This window comes from Triturus cristatus, chromosome 2_1 (genome assembly GCF_964204655.1).
Source record: "Triturus cristatus chromosome 2_1, aTriCri1.1, whole genome shotgun sequence".
Lineage (NCBI taxonomy): Eukaryota > Metazoa > Chordata > Amphibia > Caudata > Salamandridae > Triturus > Triturus cristatus.
This window is the reverse complement of record NC_140581.1, coordinates 457,276,166-457,289,018: the sequence shown is the minus strand read 5'-3', so window position 1 is coordinate 457,289,018 and position 12,853 is coordinate 457,276,166. Positions and strand designations below refer to the sequence as shown.

The window sequence follows — 12,853 nt, the reverse complement described above, 5'->3', positions numbered from 1 at the left end:
AAGATCTCTCATGGGAGGATAGTTGCCCGCATAACTAGTCCTGATGGCTGGGACACGATTAGCATGGCATCGAGCTGGCGGAGAGGGACTATTATTACCCCCTCACACAATTCGACTCACCAGCCTTACCCACTTCTAAGCCACCCCCATTAAAAGTCAGCCTTATAGCAGTGGCAACTCTCAGCATCTTCTCTCATCTGCACAGAAGCCCATCTGGGAGGATAGAGTGGCTCTTTGCTCCCTCCCTCTGATAAGGTGCTGCAGTCCCATCAACTCACAAATGCGCCCCTCTGCGGTGCCACCACAAGACGTCAGTGTGATCCATGTGTTAGAAATGCAATTCTGCCTGACTTGCATGATGGCAGAAACCAAGCACTTTATTCGTAAAAATTGAGATAAAACCACGACACTGTGGAAAATGTCTGAAAACCTATTTACAGGAATTGCCTAAAAAAACCACATAATCACCATAATATTCACCTTAATGTGTTAATTTATTGTATTTAATAATACAATCTGAAAGCAGACATACTATGACACATTATTCTTGCTAACACATAATCATTCTTAATAAATGATTTCATGACATACCTATGAATAGTACATAGGGCCAGAATAATTTGCACTGGCGTGTGATGCAAAGCAGTGCAGAATGGTAGGAATAATTATCCGCCAGATGTAATCATTTTCTGGTAGCAAAACTGCAAAACTGATTTTGTGATCTGACCAATGTACTAATAGGTTGGTTCACAAAATAAGGATTCAGATAAGGTCAGCACGCCACCATGTCTGTTCCTGACTTGAAATAAAGTAAAACAGTTTTAAAGCAGCCCGATTTCCTTAAAGGTAACAGGGCTGCTTTAAAAAAAAAAAGTTTCTTAAAATGTTTCAGAGAGAGTTGGCAGCAGTCTCCTCGACCACTGCCTCCTCCCCCTGAAGCTCTGACTCCAATTCACAAAGGGGGAAGGACCCAAAGGGTCCACTCCCATTTGTAAATAATTGACCACCACTACTTGTGGAGTCAGTAACTGTTCAATGGTTTGCGCCCAGAATTCTTGACGTGAACCAACGATACATATGGTACTGATTTACAATTTGGAGAGAACAACCACAACACGCCCCTTCCAACTGCAAATCGGTAATCATTTAGAAGACTATTTTAGGAGTCAGTAAATTTTTACTGCCGCCTAAAACGGGGTTCATACATTAGAAATGCCTATTTTGCAGTCACAAGCACTCTGATCGTTTAGGGCTGCAAAATAGATTAGTGCATCTGGCGCACATAGTGTTTTGTGCTGGAAAACTGCTTTTTCAATGCCCAAATCCACTTTGTAATGTTTGCCTGCAGAGAGCGCTTCTGGGGGTGGATCACTCTAAGCACCTATAGGTTTTGAACGTCAGATCTATTAAAGTTGCCTGACTGGACTTTCCATCAAAATCCAACACCCAATGAAGGCAGCACAACCAACAACAAAGGTATTGATTTCCCTTATTAAACCACACATTGAATGTGTCCTGCATGCAGAACACACATTCAAAGCATCTGACCGTCTGCGGTTGTCTTTGTATAGGAATTTGTATCAGATGGGTATTCTTTCAGCAACAGGGTCAGACTGGGAAACCAAAAGCGGCCCTGGCAAAAACGTTCAACTCAGTCCCCGCTTCCTTCGTCTCCTCATGCTCTCTGTTTCCATTTCCTCCATTCTCTTACCTCCTTTCCTCCCTCTCTTCTTCCTCTCTGATCATTTTCTACCTTCCCTCTTCCTCCCTCTAGTTCCTTCGTTCCCTTGAAGATTCCCCGTGCCAACTGCAGCTAATCATGGGGACCTGGGGGAAGTGACAGAGGCACCCGGAGCGGCCCTGCACTTTCAAAACTGGCCTGGAAGGGTTCCAGCCCACCAGTGAAATGCCCATTGGAATGAAAGGCCTGTCCGGCCCTGGCCACTAAAGATCCTGTGCTGCACATCGCTCAGTCGCATCTTCACCATGCTACGAGACTGTGTGTGGCACAAAGCAGCCTGGTTCTGCGCTGGTGCAGGGCATAGAACCAGCAGCAGGCCATTCCTAGCAGACATGCTCTGTGCTGTGTTTTGCCTTTCTTTCTTCAGTGCGAATTCGGGTGCTGCACTGCGTTGCTTGAAATCTTCATAAATCTTGGACATAGTCTGAAGATGTAGTTGCCTTTCTGTGGGCTGTACTAGATTCATTTTATTACCAATACATTTAAGACAAGGATTTACTGTAAATTTGCCTGTACTTTGTCCAAGGCATAGTGATGCAAACGACAGCAGCGAGCAATTTAAGCCGGCAAAAACTTATTTGCAGCAAAAGCTGACGAGCACTGCTCCAAAATCTGTCTGTGCCGAAGAGCGTCGGCCCCTTATGGTTTATGCAAAGGTGCTGTAATACTTGTGTACACAACCATATCAACTCAAGTAGTGAGCTAGCATTTTGTGAAACTTTAACACCAAAGGCAACAATCATGCAGTATTCGTACTCCTAAAGTGTACAATTGCAGTGAAATGACACATTGTATGTGGATTACTCGTGGGTGCTTGTTCTCCTGTCCTATTTAAATCCGTGCTCTGTGGTTTACCTAGAATAGAAATCTCATACAAACCATCGCTGGGGTGCCATTGCGCCTTAGTGTAGTGTTTAACATTGTGCTAAAATGCGCTTGCTAAATCTGGGGCTGAAAATACTTTTCCTATTCAATAAATTCAGTGATGTATTAGTAACTTTATTTCTGTTAGTACAACTCACTGGTCATTTGGTCCTACTGTGAAAGGTGCTCCGAGGGGTCCTGGAATGCACCATATGACTCTAGTTCTTGATTTTGTTTTTACATCACTGCTGGCAGCACACACTATTTAAATTAATATTAATAGGTACCATCTATTGGATATAATAATATTATTCATATATGTCAACTTTCAGAAATATAAAAGATTCGAACATGTTCATTCACCCAGCCACCATTAAAGACAGTGGGCCTGATTACGAGTACTCACGGTGGCGGTCTGACTGCCACATCCATGACTGATCCAATATGACCATGGTGGTCGGACTGTCACAAGGCCGCCGCACCGCCAGGATCCTGGATCCCGTGGCTGTGGCAGAGGCGAAAGCGGTGGGGTTGGGAGGCAATGCCGATGCCAGCACCGTCATCCCAATCACGACCTGCCTTTCCGCCGACCTTTTCGTGGTGGCGTCACCTGTTCATGGCGGTACCACGCCATGAAAAGGTTGCCTGGAAAGGCAGAGAAGGGGCCCCAAACAGGGACCCAGGGCAATTTTGCCCATTGGGCAAAGTACATGGGGGCACATGTTGTCCCCCCTCTTATTAAACTGTTGTGCATGCACTGTGTGCCGTGCACAACATGGTGCGTAGTACACAGTGCACAGACGTGCACGTGGCGGTGCTATGGCGGCGGCATGTGCTGCGGGCTATCTATGAGCCAAAGCATGCTGCCACCATGGGACTGCCAACACTACACCACCAGCCTGGTGGTGTAATTGTAATACTAATGAGTTGCACCCATGTTACATGGTAACATTTTCATTTCAGAATCAGGTAAGAGAAAAACATTTATAAAGCAAGTGGTAACTTTAAAATTGCTTTTGCTTCAATCCACTGCTTGGCCCAGCAGCGCACACACCGTGCTCTAACATGATATCTGCTCGACAGTACAACGCTTTCTGGTTTCTCCTAATGGTGCGCATGCGGTGTTCCTCTTTGCAGGAATGACTTCACTCTCTTTCTCTGACCCCTCAGGGATGCCTTGACCAGCAGGATGAGGTTGCTGCTCTGATTGCCGCCACGGTTCACGACGTGGATCACCCCGGCCGCACAAACTCTTTCCTCTGCAATGCTGGTAGTGAGCTCGCGGTGTTATACAACGACACAGCCGTGCTGGAGAGCCACCACACAGCGTTAGCATTTCAGCTCACTGCAAAGGACAATAAATGCAACATTTTCAAGAACATGGAAAGGTGAGTAGGCTGTTTCGAGATGGGGGAGAGCATGTCACATATTTATAAATATATTTTATTATGTGTAAAGAAAGTCTAAAGCCTGCAGTCATAATTTAAGAGTTCAATCTAAAATTTGACATTGAGTTATGATCATGCCAGTCCCCGAAAAGACAATTCAACCAAAGGAATAGATATCAATTGTGCAGCAAGTGCAGTGGCACAGGGGCCCAGTGGTGTGGTTAGCCAAATGATTTGCAATTAGTGACAGTTTTTTACTATAAAATAAGGGATTAAGGGATAAGGCGCCCAATGTCACTGTTTCTGCTAGTGGCTACGTCACCCTTGCCACGCCACAGGATTCGACTGGCAGCTTGCCTTTATAGAAATTGTTTGCACTACTTAAGTGTTGTGCTCGGGCTGTCCGATCTGGTTTTTCAGCATTTTTAAATTCATATTTCATTTATTGTTTATTTGCTGTTAGAGTAGACAACCTTACTACTTACCACAGACAAGACTAATAGCCATCCACCTACCATACATTAGCTCTCAACCATGCCTGATGGGACCACATATAGAAGATTGCTGAACATTATTTTTCTTTATCAATTAAGTGTGCTCTTCTAATGAAAATGTTGTACAATTTCATCTGATATCCTATTTGTAAAATGCATGTGTACCGTAAAATTGGGTTCTTGGGTTCTGTAGACAACCAGAGGAAAGCTGACAGTGCAAACAATGACATGCTTGAAGCATTAAATATTAATAGAACAATAATGTTTTCAATGCTGTCCTGAAAGCCAGGTGATTTGCATTTGAATGGCAAAGGTAGAGTGGCAATTTGATTCATGATTTAGCCCCAAACAAGCTGAAAGGACACCTTCTGTGAAGGGTCTAAAAATTCAAGGCATAGTCTCCCTGAATGTAAAGGTCCAGAGGTCCGATAGTGAAACAAACACTCCATAACACTGGTGGGACCCAGTCCTTTGAAGATTTTGTGGCCCAGGCTCCACCAGTGGCTGCTGGTTGGTAAACCAATGCGAACTATAGTGCCCTTACAAGACATGCTGTCTGGACAAGTAGGTCAAAAACATTACTTGTCTAGACAGCAAGGTATTGAACCTGTTAAAACTTTGCAATAGCATAAATTGGCAACCCGGTACAGCACTACACAATCAAGGCCCGACTTACACAATCAAGGCCCTGCAAACTTGAACACTCGCATCAATTTCCAGACCCCAGACACCTCCTCACCGCCATCGTGCTGCTCGCCCATATTCCCCATACCCGAAGACCCGGTGGTCGCCCCTTTTGTTTTTTTTTTAAGTTTGAAGAGAAAGTTTATTGGAATAAAGTTGCAATTATAATACAGAAATAAACAACACATTCTTTAAGTATACAATCACAGGTTTGAAAAACATAACACCATCAGGAAGAAAGAATAGTAATGATAGACACTATAAGAGCATTTGCTATAAAATACTTTTAAGAGCATAAATCAAATAGAGCGGTTTTGTGAACAAAGAACAAAATCATGGAGGTTTAGGCACCTCTTCAATTTGGGGTCTGTGTAATTGTGCTTCACGGGCAGATTTATCTAAAAAAGAAGTAACTGGTAGCCATAAAAAGTCTTGTTTAATAGCTAAAGTAACAGGGTATACATATGCTCTATCAAGTCGGTGGTGGTAACATACTCCATACCACCATGCTTGAAAGGATACTTGAGAGGCATCCTTCCAAGATTTAGTAATTTGTTGAAAGGCGACTGCAAGGAGTAAATCCCTATATAAAAAGCTTTGGATTCCGATGGCCAGTGGTCGGAAGTACTGCCCAGGAAAAGATTAATACAATTAAAAGGGATTCGTGTATCAAAAATAGAGTTGATCTGCTGCCAAACCTTTAACCAGAAAGCATATATAAGAGGACATTCAAACAACATATGCTTAAGATTTGACGAAGGTTGAGAACAAGACCAACAGTGGAAAGAGTCAAATGCATGTAATTTAACAGGTGTAATCAAAAGTCGATTATAGATAAAAAACAGGATTTGAGTTATATTAGCCACTCTAGAAGACTTTCTTCTTTTAGTCCAAATTTTGCTCCAAAGAGAAATGGGAAACGTGGTCTGCAAGTCGAGCTCCCAAAGATGTTCTACCTCTGTTTTATCTCTTACCTCAGGAATAAGTGTTAAATGTTTATATATCTGAGAAGCGGAAGGTAATGCATCTAGTAATTTGCAAATAGGAGGAGGAGGAGAAGAGGGTATCAGTGTAGGAAGGAGTTTATAATAAGCCGATTGAGTGGCCAAGACAAGTAGACTGTATTTGTCTTTATACGAGTCTGGGAAAGAAAAGATTGATTGCACTACCGAAAAGGGCAAACTAGTAACATTGTGGCAGAACCGAAGGACCCATTTAAAACACTTAGAATGCCAATCCTTCCAAAACATTATTCTATTGTTTATTTTAATTGAGGTGTTGTACCAAATTGATGAGTTTAAAAATTGATCCCTGGGAGTGTTATAAGAAATAAAAATAGGGGAAAGTAACTTGCATGTATTCTTAAAGATCGGAAGAGCCAAAGATGTATAGATGTGAAAGACAAACATTTCCTCAGGGAAAATGGACCTAGAAAGGATTTTTCAAGATCAGTCCACAAGGGGGAGAGCACAGAATCATTATCTTGTAGTAAAAAGGAAGACTGTTTAAAAAAAAAGCTGAATGATATTTGGAAAAATCTGGAAAATTGACTCCCTCCATACATTTTGGTCATTTAAGTTTACAAAGAGACATCCTAGATTTCTTGCCAGTCCATAAAAATTTAGATAAAATTGAATATATCTTTTTATAGTGAGATTGGGGAATATTAACAGGTAAATTTGAAATATAAAATAATATAACAGGAACAAGCATCACATTAATTGTATCAAGGCGACCCCACCAAGATAAAAATAAGGGATTCCAATGAGATGTGAGGTCAAGTAAAATTGTATATAATGATTTAAAATGTAGAGCAATAGAATTCTTAACAGTGTCCGAGACCAAGATATTACATTTTATCTGGATTCCAATGAAAAAAAGATGCACTAAAGTCAGCATGAAAGCATAGGGTATTTCATGGAAGAATTTCACACTTTTGTGCAGTTAATTTATATCCTGAAACAAATGAAAAATTATCAACTTCTGATAGAAACGACAGTAAAGAAGTCTGCGGATGAGAAAGCAATAACATGATATCATCAGCATAAACGGAAAGTTTAAGCTGAGTAGTTCCATAAGAGAAACCTGTATTTTGTGGATTAGAACGTATTTGAATTAAAAAGGGTTCTAAAGCAAGTATAAATAATAAGGGAGAACGTGGACAACCTTGTCGTACACCTCTATGAAAAGGAAAAAAGGGAGATATCAAACCATTGACTAGAAGAGATGATTTGGGAGAAGAGTATAACAAAGAAACATATTTAATAAATTGAGGACCAAACCTTAACCAGAAAAGTGTGGCAAAACTGAAAGACCAATTCAATCTATCAAACGCTTTCTCCGCGTCCAAAGAAACCACTGCCAAAGAAGAATTATAAGACTTAGATTTACTGATGACATTAAAGAATTAACGAATGTTATCTGAAAGATGTCTACCTTTAATAAACCCACATTGTTCTCTCCCAATTAATTGGGGTAATAATTTATCCAAAAGGAGAGCTAACAGTTTTACAAAAACTTTATAATCTAAATTGATTAAAGAAATTGGGCTATAGTTCTTACACAATCTATGGTTTTTATTATCTTTGGGAAGGAGACAAATCCGCGCCTCTTGAAAAGAGCCACTTGAAACTTCAGAGGATATGAAATAAAGATAAAGTCGGTATAATTTCGGTATAAGAAATTAAGAGAAAAATGAGTAAAATTCAATAGTAAAACCATCCGGTCTTGGAGCTTTACCATGTTTAATAAAGCAAATAGCATTAGAGATATCTTGTAATTGAATATCTTTCTCTAATAGAGAAAAATCAATATCAGGAGAAGTAGGTGGGGGAATGGATGATAAATAATGACAAGCCACTTGGGTATCAGATGGCATTTCGGGAGAATAAAGAGACTGATGAAACTTTGTAAATTCCAAAAGTATATCCTAATTTTTATGTAAAGTCTGACTAGAGGAAGTCAGAATAGATTCGATTTTAGTGCGTTCTTTTTTAATTTTCAAATAATTGGCAAGAAGCTTCCCCATTTTATTTTGGCCCCCATAATATTTCACACTAGATTTAAGTAAGTAAGAATTGGCGTTCTCTGTAGAGAGTTTATTAAATTCAAATCTAGCATTCATTAAATCTTTCAAAATGTTATTGGAGTGGGAGCGGTAAAAGGAATGTTCTAGTTGCTTGATCTGTGAGTTAAGTGTCCTTAATTTATTGGAAGCTGATTTCCGTTTCTGAGAAACAAAATGAATAATAAAGTCTCTTGAAGCTGCTTTGAAAGTATCCCAAACCACCTGAAGAGATAAATCAGGGGATTCATTTTCTGCAAAGAAAGTATGAGCAATTGTTCAAAGGTGTGTGTAAACTGCAAATCTGACAGAAAAGAGATGTTAAACCTCCACCGTAGAGTTCCCTGAAAAGGTGGGAGCAATTCCAAATTTAATGTTACAGGGGCATGGTCAGAAATCAATATAGATCCTATATCTGAGTTAATAACTCGCTTAGCAAGCGTGTTGGAGATAAAAATATAGTCTATCCGAGACTGAGAAAAATGGGTAGGAGAAAAGAAAGTGTACTCTTGAAGCGTTGGATTGCATAGTCTCCATGCATCAACAAGAGAGCGTTGGGCTAGGGTCTCCTTAAATTGAGAGTGCATGTAGGAGGGTATGAATCTAGTTTTAGAGCGTCTGTCTAAAATAGGGTAAAAACCCATGCTGCAGTCGCCACCAACAATCAAATAATCATCAGTATAAGTCATCAATTTAGATAAGACTCCTGGCCAAAAAGACTTATCCGGATTAGTAGGTGCATAGAAGTTAACAATAGTTATAGGAATTTCATCAACAAGTAAAGAAACTGAGACCCATCTGCCAGCGCAATCAACATCTTGGGTAAGAAGTTGTATGTCGAGACGTTTATGACACAAAATCGCTACCCCATTGCGTTTGCCTGAGCCTGGAGAAGCAAAAACGAGACCAACCCATTGTCTTTTAAGTTTGGAGATATCTGCATCTGTGATATGAATTTCTTGTAACAAGACAATGTCACCTTTTAGATTGGAGATATGAGACAAAACTCTTTGACGTTTTATGGGAGAGCCTAAACCTTTAACATTCCATGAAATGACCCTCAAAGCCATCTACAATACAGTAATATATCAAATTTGTGAAAAGTAGTAAAATAAGCAACAATAACTGGTGTTAGAAGAAAACAGTGCAAATATGATAAAACAAAACTGTGAATATGTAATATTATAACAAAATAGATTACAAATGAAGTAAAGATTGAAGATAAAAAGAAAGAGAAAAAAGAGAAGAAAGTAACAGATTGAGTAGGAGAAATAGAGGCAAAAAAGAAAAGAGAAGAAAAGGGAAAGAAAGGAGAAAGATAAGAAATGGACAAAGACCAACCAAGAAGAAGAGTAGGGAGAAAAAACAGAAGAGATAGAGGAAAGAAGGAAATACGATGCACGAACCATGAATAAGATACAAAAAATGACATACCAAAACACACAAAATTCGAGGGTGGTGGAGCCATAAAGGGAAACGGTACAACGAGCGGACCTTTTGGAACGGGCACGGGAGGAAGACGATATACCATTAGATGAACGTAGAATCACATGTATGATGCCGAAACAGGATTGTGCTTAATGAAAAGAAAAATGAAATAAGTTACACAAGAATAAACAAAAACAATGCAAAAAAACAGATAACCAGAACAATATAACAGATTACTAAGAGATAATAATAAAAAAGTTAAACGGTGGGTCTGGTAACATCTATATCCTCCAAACTGCAATTGTCCAAAAATCGTTGAAGAAGACAAGGATTCTCATAGGACGTAGTCTTGTTTTTATATATAACCTTAAACAGGCAAGGGTGAATAAGACCATATCTGGCATTGATATTCCGCAGCGCCGGTCTCATATCCAAAAATTGCTTTCTTCTATCCGCTGTTGCTTTGGCGTAATCTTGTGAAAAGAAAAGATTGGAACCTTGCCAGGAGATCCGACCTTTAACTTTAACTGCTTGTAAAACTTTCAGCAAGTCTCTGTACTCTAAAAAGTAGTGTTACTCCTCTAGGTTTACTGAAAGAGGCCGTTGATTGTGGAGCATGACCAAGCGATGAGCCCATTGAATATTTAATAGTGGGGATTCCGGAATACCTAAACATTTTGGAAGAAAGGACTGAATAAAAGAGAGAGGGCTTGTACCTTCAAGACCCTCTATTAAGTCATAAATGCGTAGATTATTGTGTCTACTGCGATTTTCCAGGTTTTCAACCTGTTTTTGGAGATGTTTAAAATCTGAGATTGCATAGAGGGAACTTGAACGGCGACAGAATGAAAAGATTCCACTTTACTCTCCAATTGAACAACTCTACTGTTCTATGCATGGTTTAAGAGCTCGAATTTCCTCAAGAATTAGTTCCATTGAAACCGGGGGTGGAGGTATGGCTGGTGAAGGCGGGTCTGTTTTCGGTCGTTTTACAGAGGAAAGCATCGACGGGCCAGGCAAATTAGATGGAATGTTAGAAGTAGGTAACAAAATATTTGGTATAGGTGAAATTGTTATTACCTCTTGTTCTGATTCTGCCATGTTATCGTGGAGAACACTGAAAGGCTAGAAATCCACCACAGATGTAGAGGGTGTTGTTTGAGAACGGTGAGCAGGTTTTGTTTTCCCCATACAGAAATAGTTCAAAAAAATAGCAGACACCAAAAATGTAAGTGAGGAGCACCGTCAAACAGCATTACTGTATACGAAAATACCAGGTAAAGCCAGAGGTGCCAGAGGAAAATATAAAATTCCTCAAAACCAGTCAGGAGGCAGAGAAGGAATGAAAGTCCAAGTAATGTTCAATGGAAAACAGCCAGCGAAACTACAAAACATCAAGGCCATTCACTGAAGAAAACAGGTAGCGTTTTCTGAGGAAAACATAGTGTTGCGGTAAAAAACAAAATGGCGGACGCAAGCCTTGAGGAGCTTGCGTCGGGACCATATGCAAAATAAACTGTTCCGCTTACCGCTGGGACTTCAAAGAGGGAAGAAAAGCGTTGCCGCGAGCTTCATGGACACTGCGGTGCCATTTCAAACCGCTTACAGAAGCTCCAGGCGCCAAAACACTTAATCATCCCCGGTGCTGCTGCGGAGCTCACGGACGAGCGACCATCCCCGCCGGCGTCCAAGCCACCAGGTCGCCCCTTTTCTTACCTGGCTCCTAGATCCTGGAACGACCTTCTGCTGCACATTAGATCTTCCACCTCTCACCTTTGAGTTCCACCATGATCAGCCACTTCTCTGGTACCTTTTAACCTCTGTGATGGTCCCCTCTCTACTCTCGTTAGCAGAAATAACTTAAAATTGCTAATTACTCTGTGACCAATCCGATCCATTTCCCCTTAAGAAGTTCAGCCATAACCGGGACATCCTGCCATTTGTTTAATCTCCTTCGCCATGCCTATCCAGCTCAAATTCATCTTGAGTTCGGCCTCCGGAAACAGATTGTAAGAAGCCTGGGTGCTTATTTGAAATTTTGTTATATGCTAGAAAACAATCCCACGCACACCTAAAGTAGTATCATGTTGATGGCCATAAGTGACGTAAAAAACTCCCAGGCTCATGATTACTTAAACCTGGCTCTAACCACTTTTAAGGCAAAGAAACTCTGGGCCTTAACCATTTCACAGCCAGCTTTTAATAGAGACATAAATTCAAGTGCGAAATATAACTCATCCCTCAATGATAAAGCTGTGCTGAGCATGATATCTCATGCTTGGATGATAATAGGCTCATACAGCCTCCTAAGATCCCAGTCATACTCAGGGGATCTGTTTGGGTTAAAGTCCAATCTCAAACTGCTGAATCTTTGGCTAGGCGATCTCTGCACCTACTTTAATTTCCCCATCGGGAGGAAATCTTCCACTGAGAATACACGTCAGGTCTGTAACTACTCAAAGGAAGACATTTGCCACATTGTCTGCTCTGGTCCAGCTCTAATGATGGAACTTAAAGCTCTGTTGAGACAGTATTCTTTTAGCACATATGAGTCAATGATTGACCTACTTATGTGCATCACAGACTTAAAACTAAGTCAGAAATATAAAGGAGCTCCTTACCACGATATGACACTGTCTGCAAATTGATCAAGTGACTAATGTAGTAGACATTGTGCTAGGACTGCAATGCCCATGCTGACAACCACTTACCTTGCAGGGCACAATTCAATTCAGGTTTAAGCAGCATGCATTTTCTTCTTGCAGGGCTCTCAACATCTACAAGTAATCAGTATATGCATCCTGTTGTCCTTAGTATTAACATTAGGGACCCTGTCATGACCTGTCATCTTCCTCTTCTGGCTCAGTATTCCCTGTAGGATGAAAGGAAACCAAGTGAAGCACTTAGCAGTTTTTTCAGAGTTTTTGCACCACCAGAGCTATTATGGTTTATACTCTGTCATCTTCCTCCAAGCATTTTTCCCCAGTGTTGGCTCCTCCGCTATGGCGGAGGAGCGTAGCCTTACTGCTTTCAAGCAGTCAGAAACATAAAATGATAATAACTTAGAGTCATTATAATTGTATGCTTTATGTCATGCACACTTTCCTCATTCTCCATGCAGGCTCATTACAGCCTGCATGGAGAACATGCCCACACCTCCAACCCCTGGCTCAGCGCCGTGTCACGGCGC

At 40.7% G+C, this 12,853-nt stretch overlaps 1 protein-coding gene and 1 long non-coding RNA gene across 2 annotated transcripts in view; one reads left to right on the top strand and one right to left on the bottom strand.

Annotated features, from left to right (window-relative positions):
* PDE8B (phosphodiesterase 8B) overlaps positions 1 to 12,853 on the top strand; it is a 977,294-nt gene that overhangs the window by 905,776 nt on the left and 58,665 nt on the right. The window contains exon 18 of the mRNA XM_085632271.1: positions 3,776 to 3,993. Within this exon, the coding sequence (XP_085488397.1) occupies positions 3,776 to 3,993 (218 nt within the window). The remainder of the gene's footprint in view (positions 1 to 3,775; positions 3,994 to 12,853) is intronic.
* On the bottom strand, positions 3,822 to 12,510 carry LOC146865464 (uncharacterized). Its single transcript, XR_014970315.1, has 3 exons — positions 12,375 to 12,510; positions 9,670 to 9,811; positions 3,822 to 3,950 (listed from the first exon to the last, which is right to left on the bottom strand). It is a non-coding gene; the product is annotated as an uncharacterized LOC146865464 (long non-coding RNA).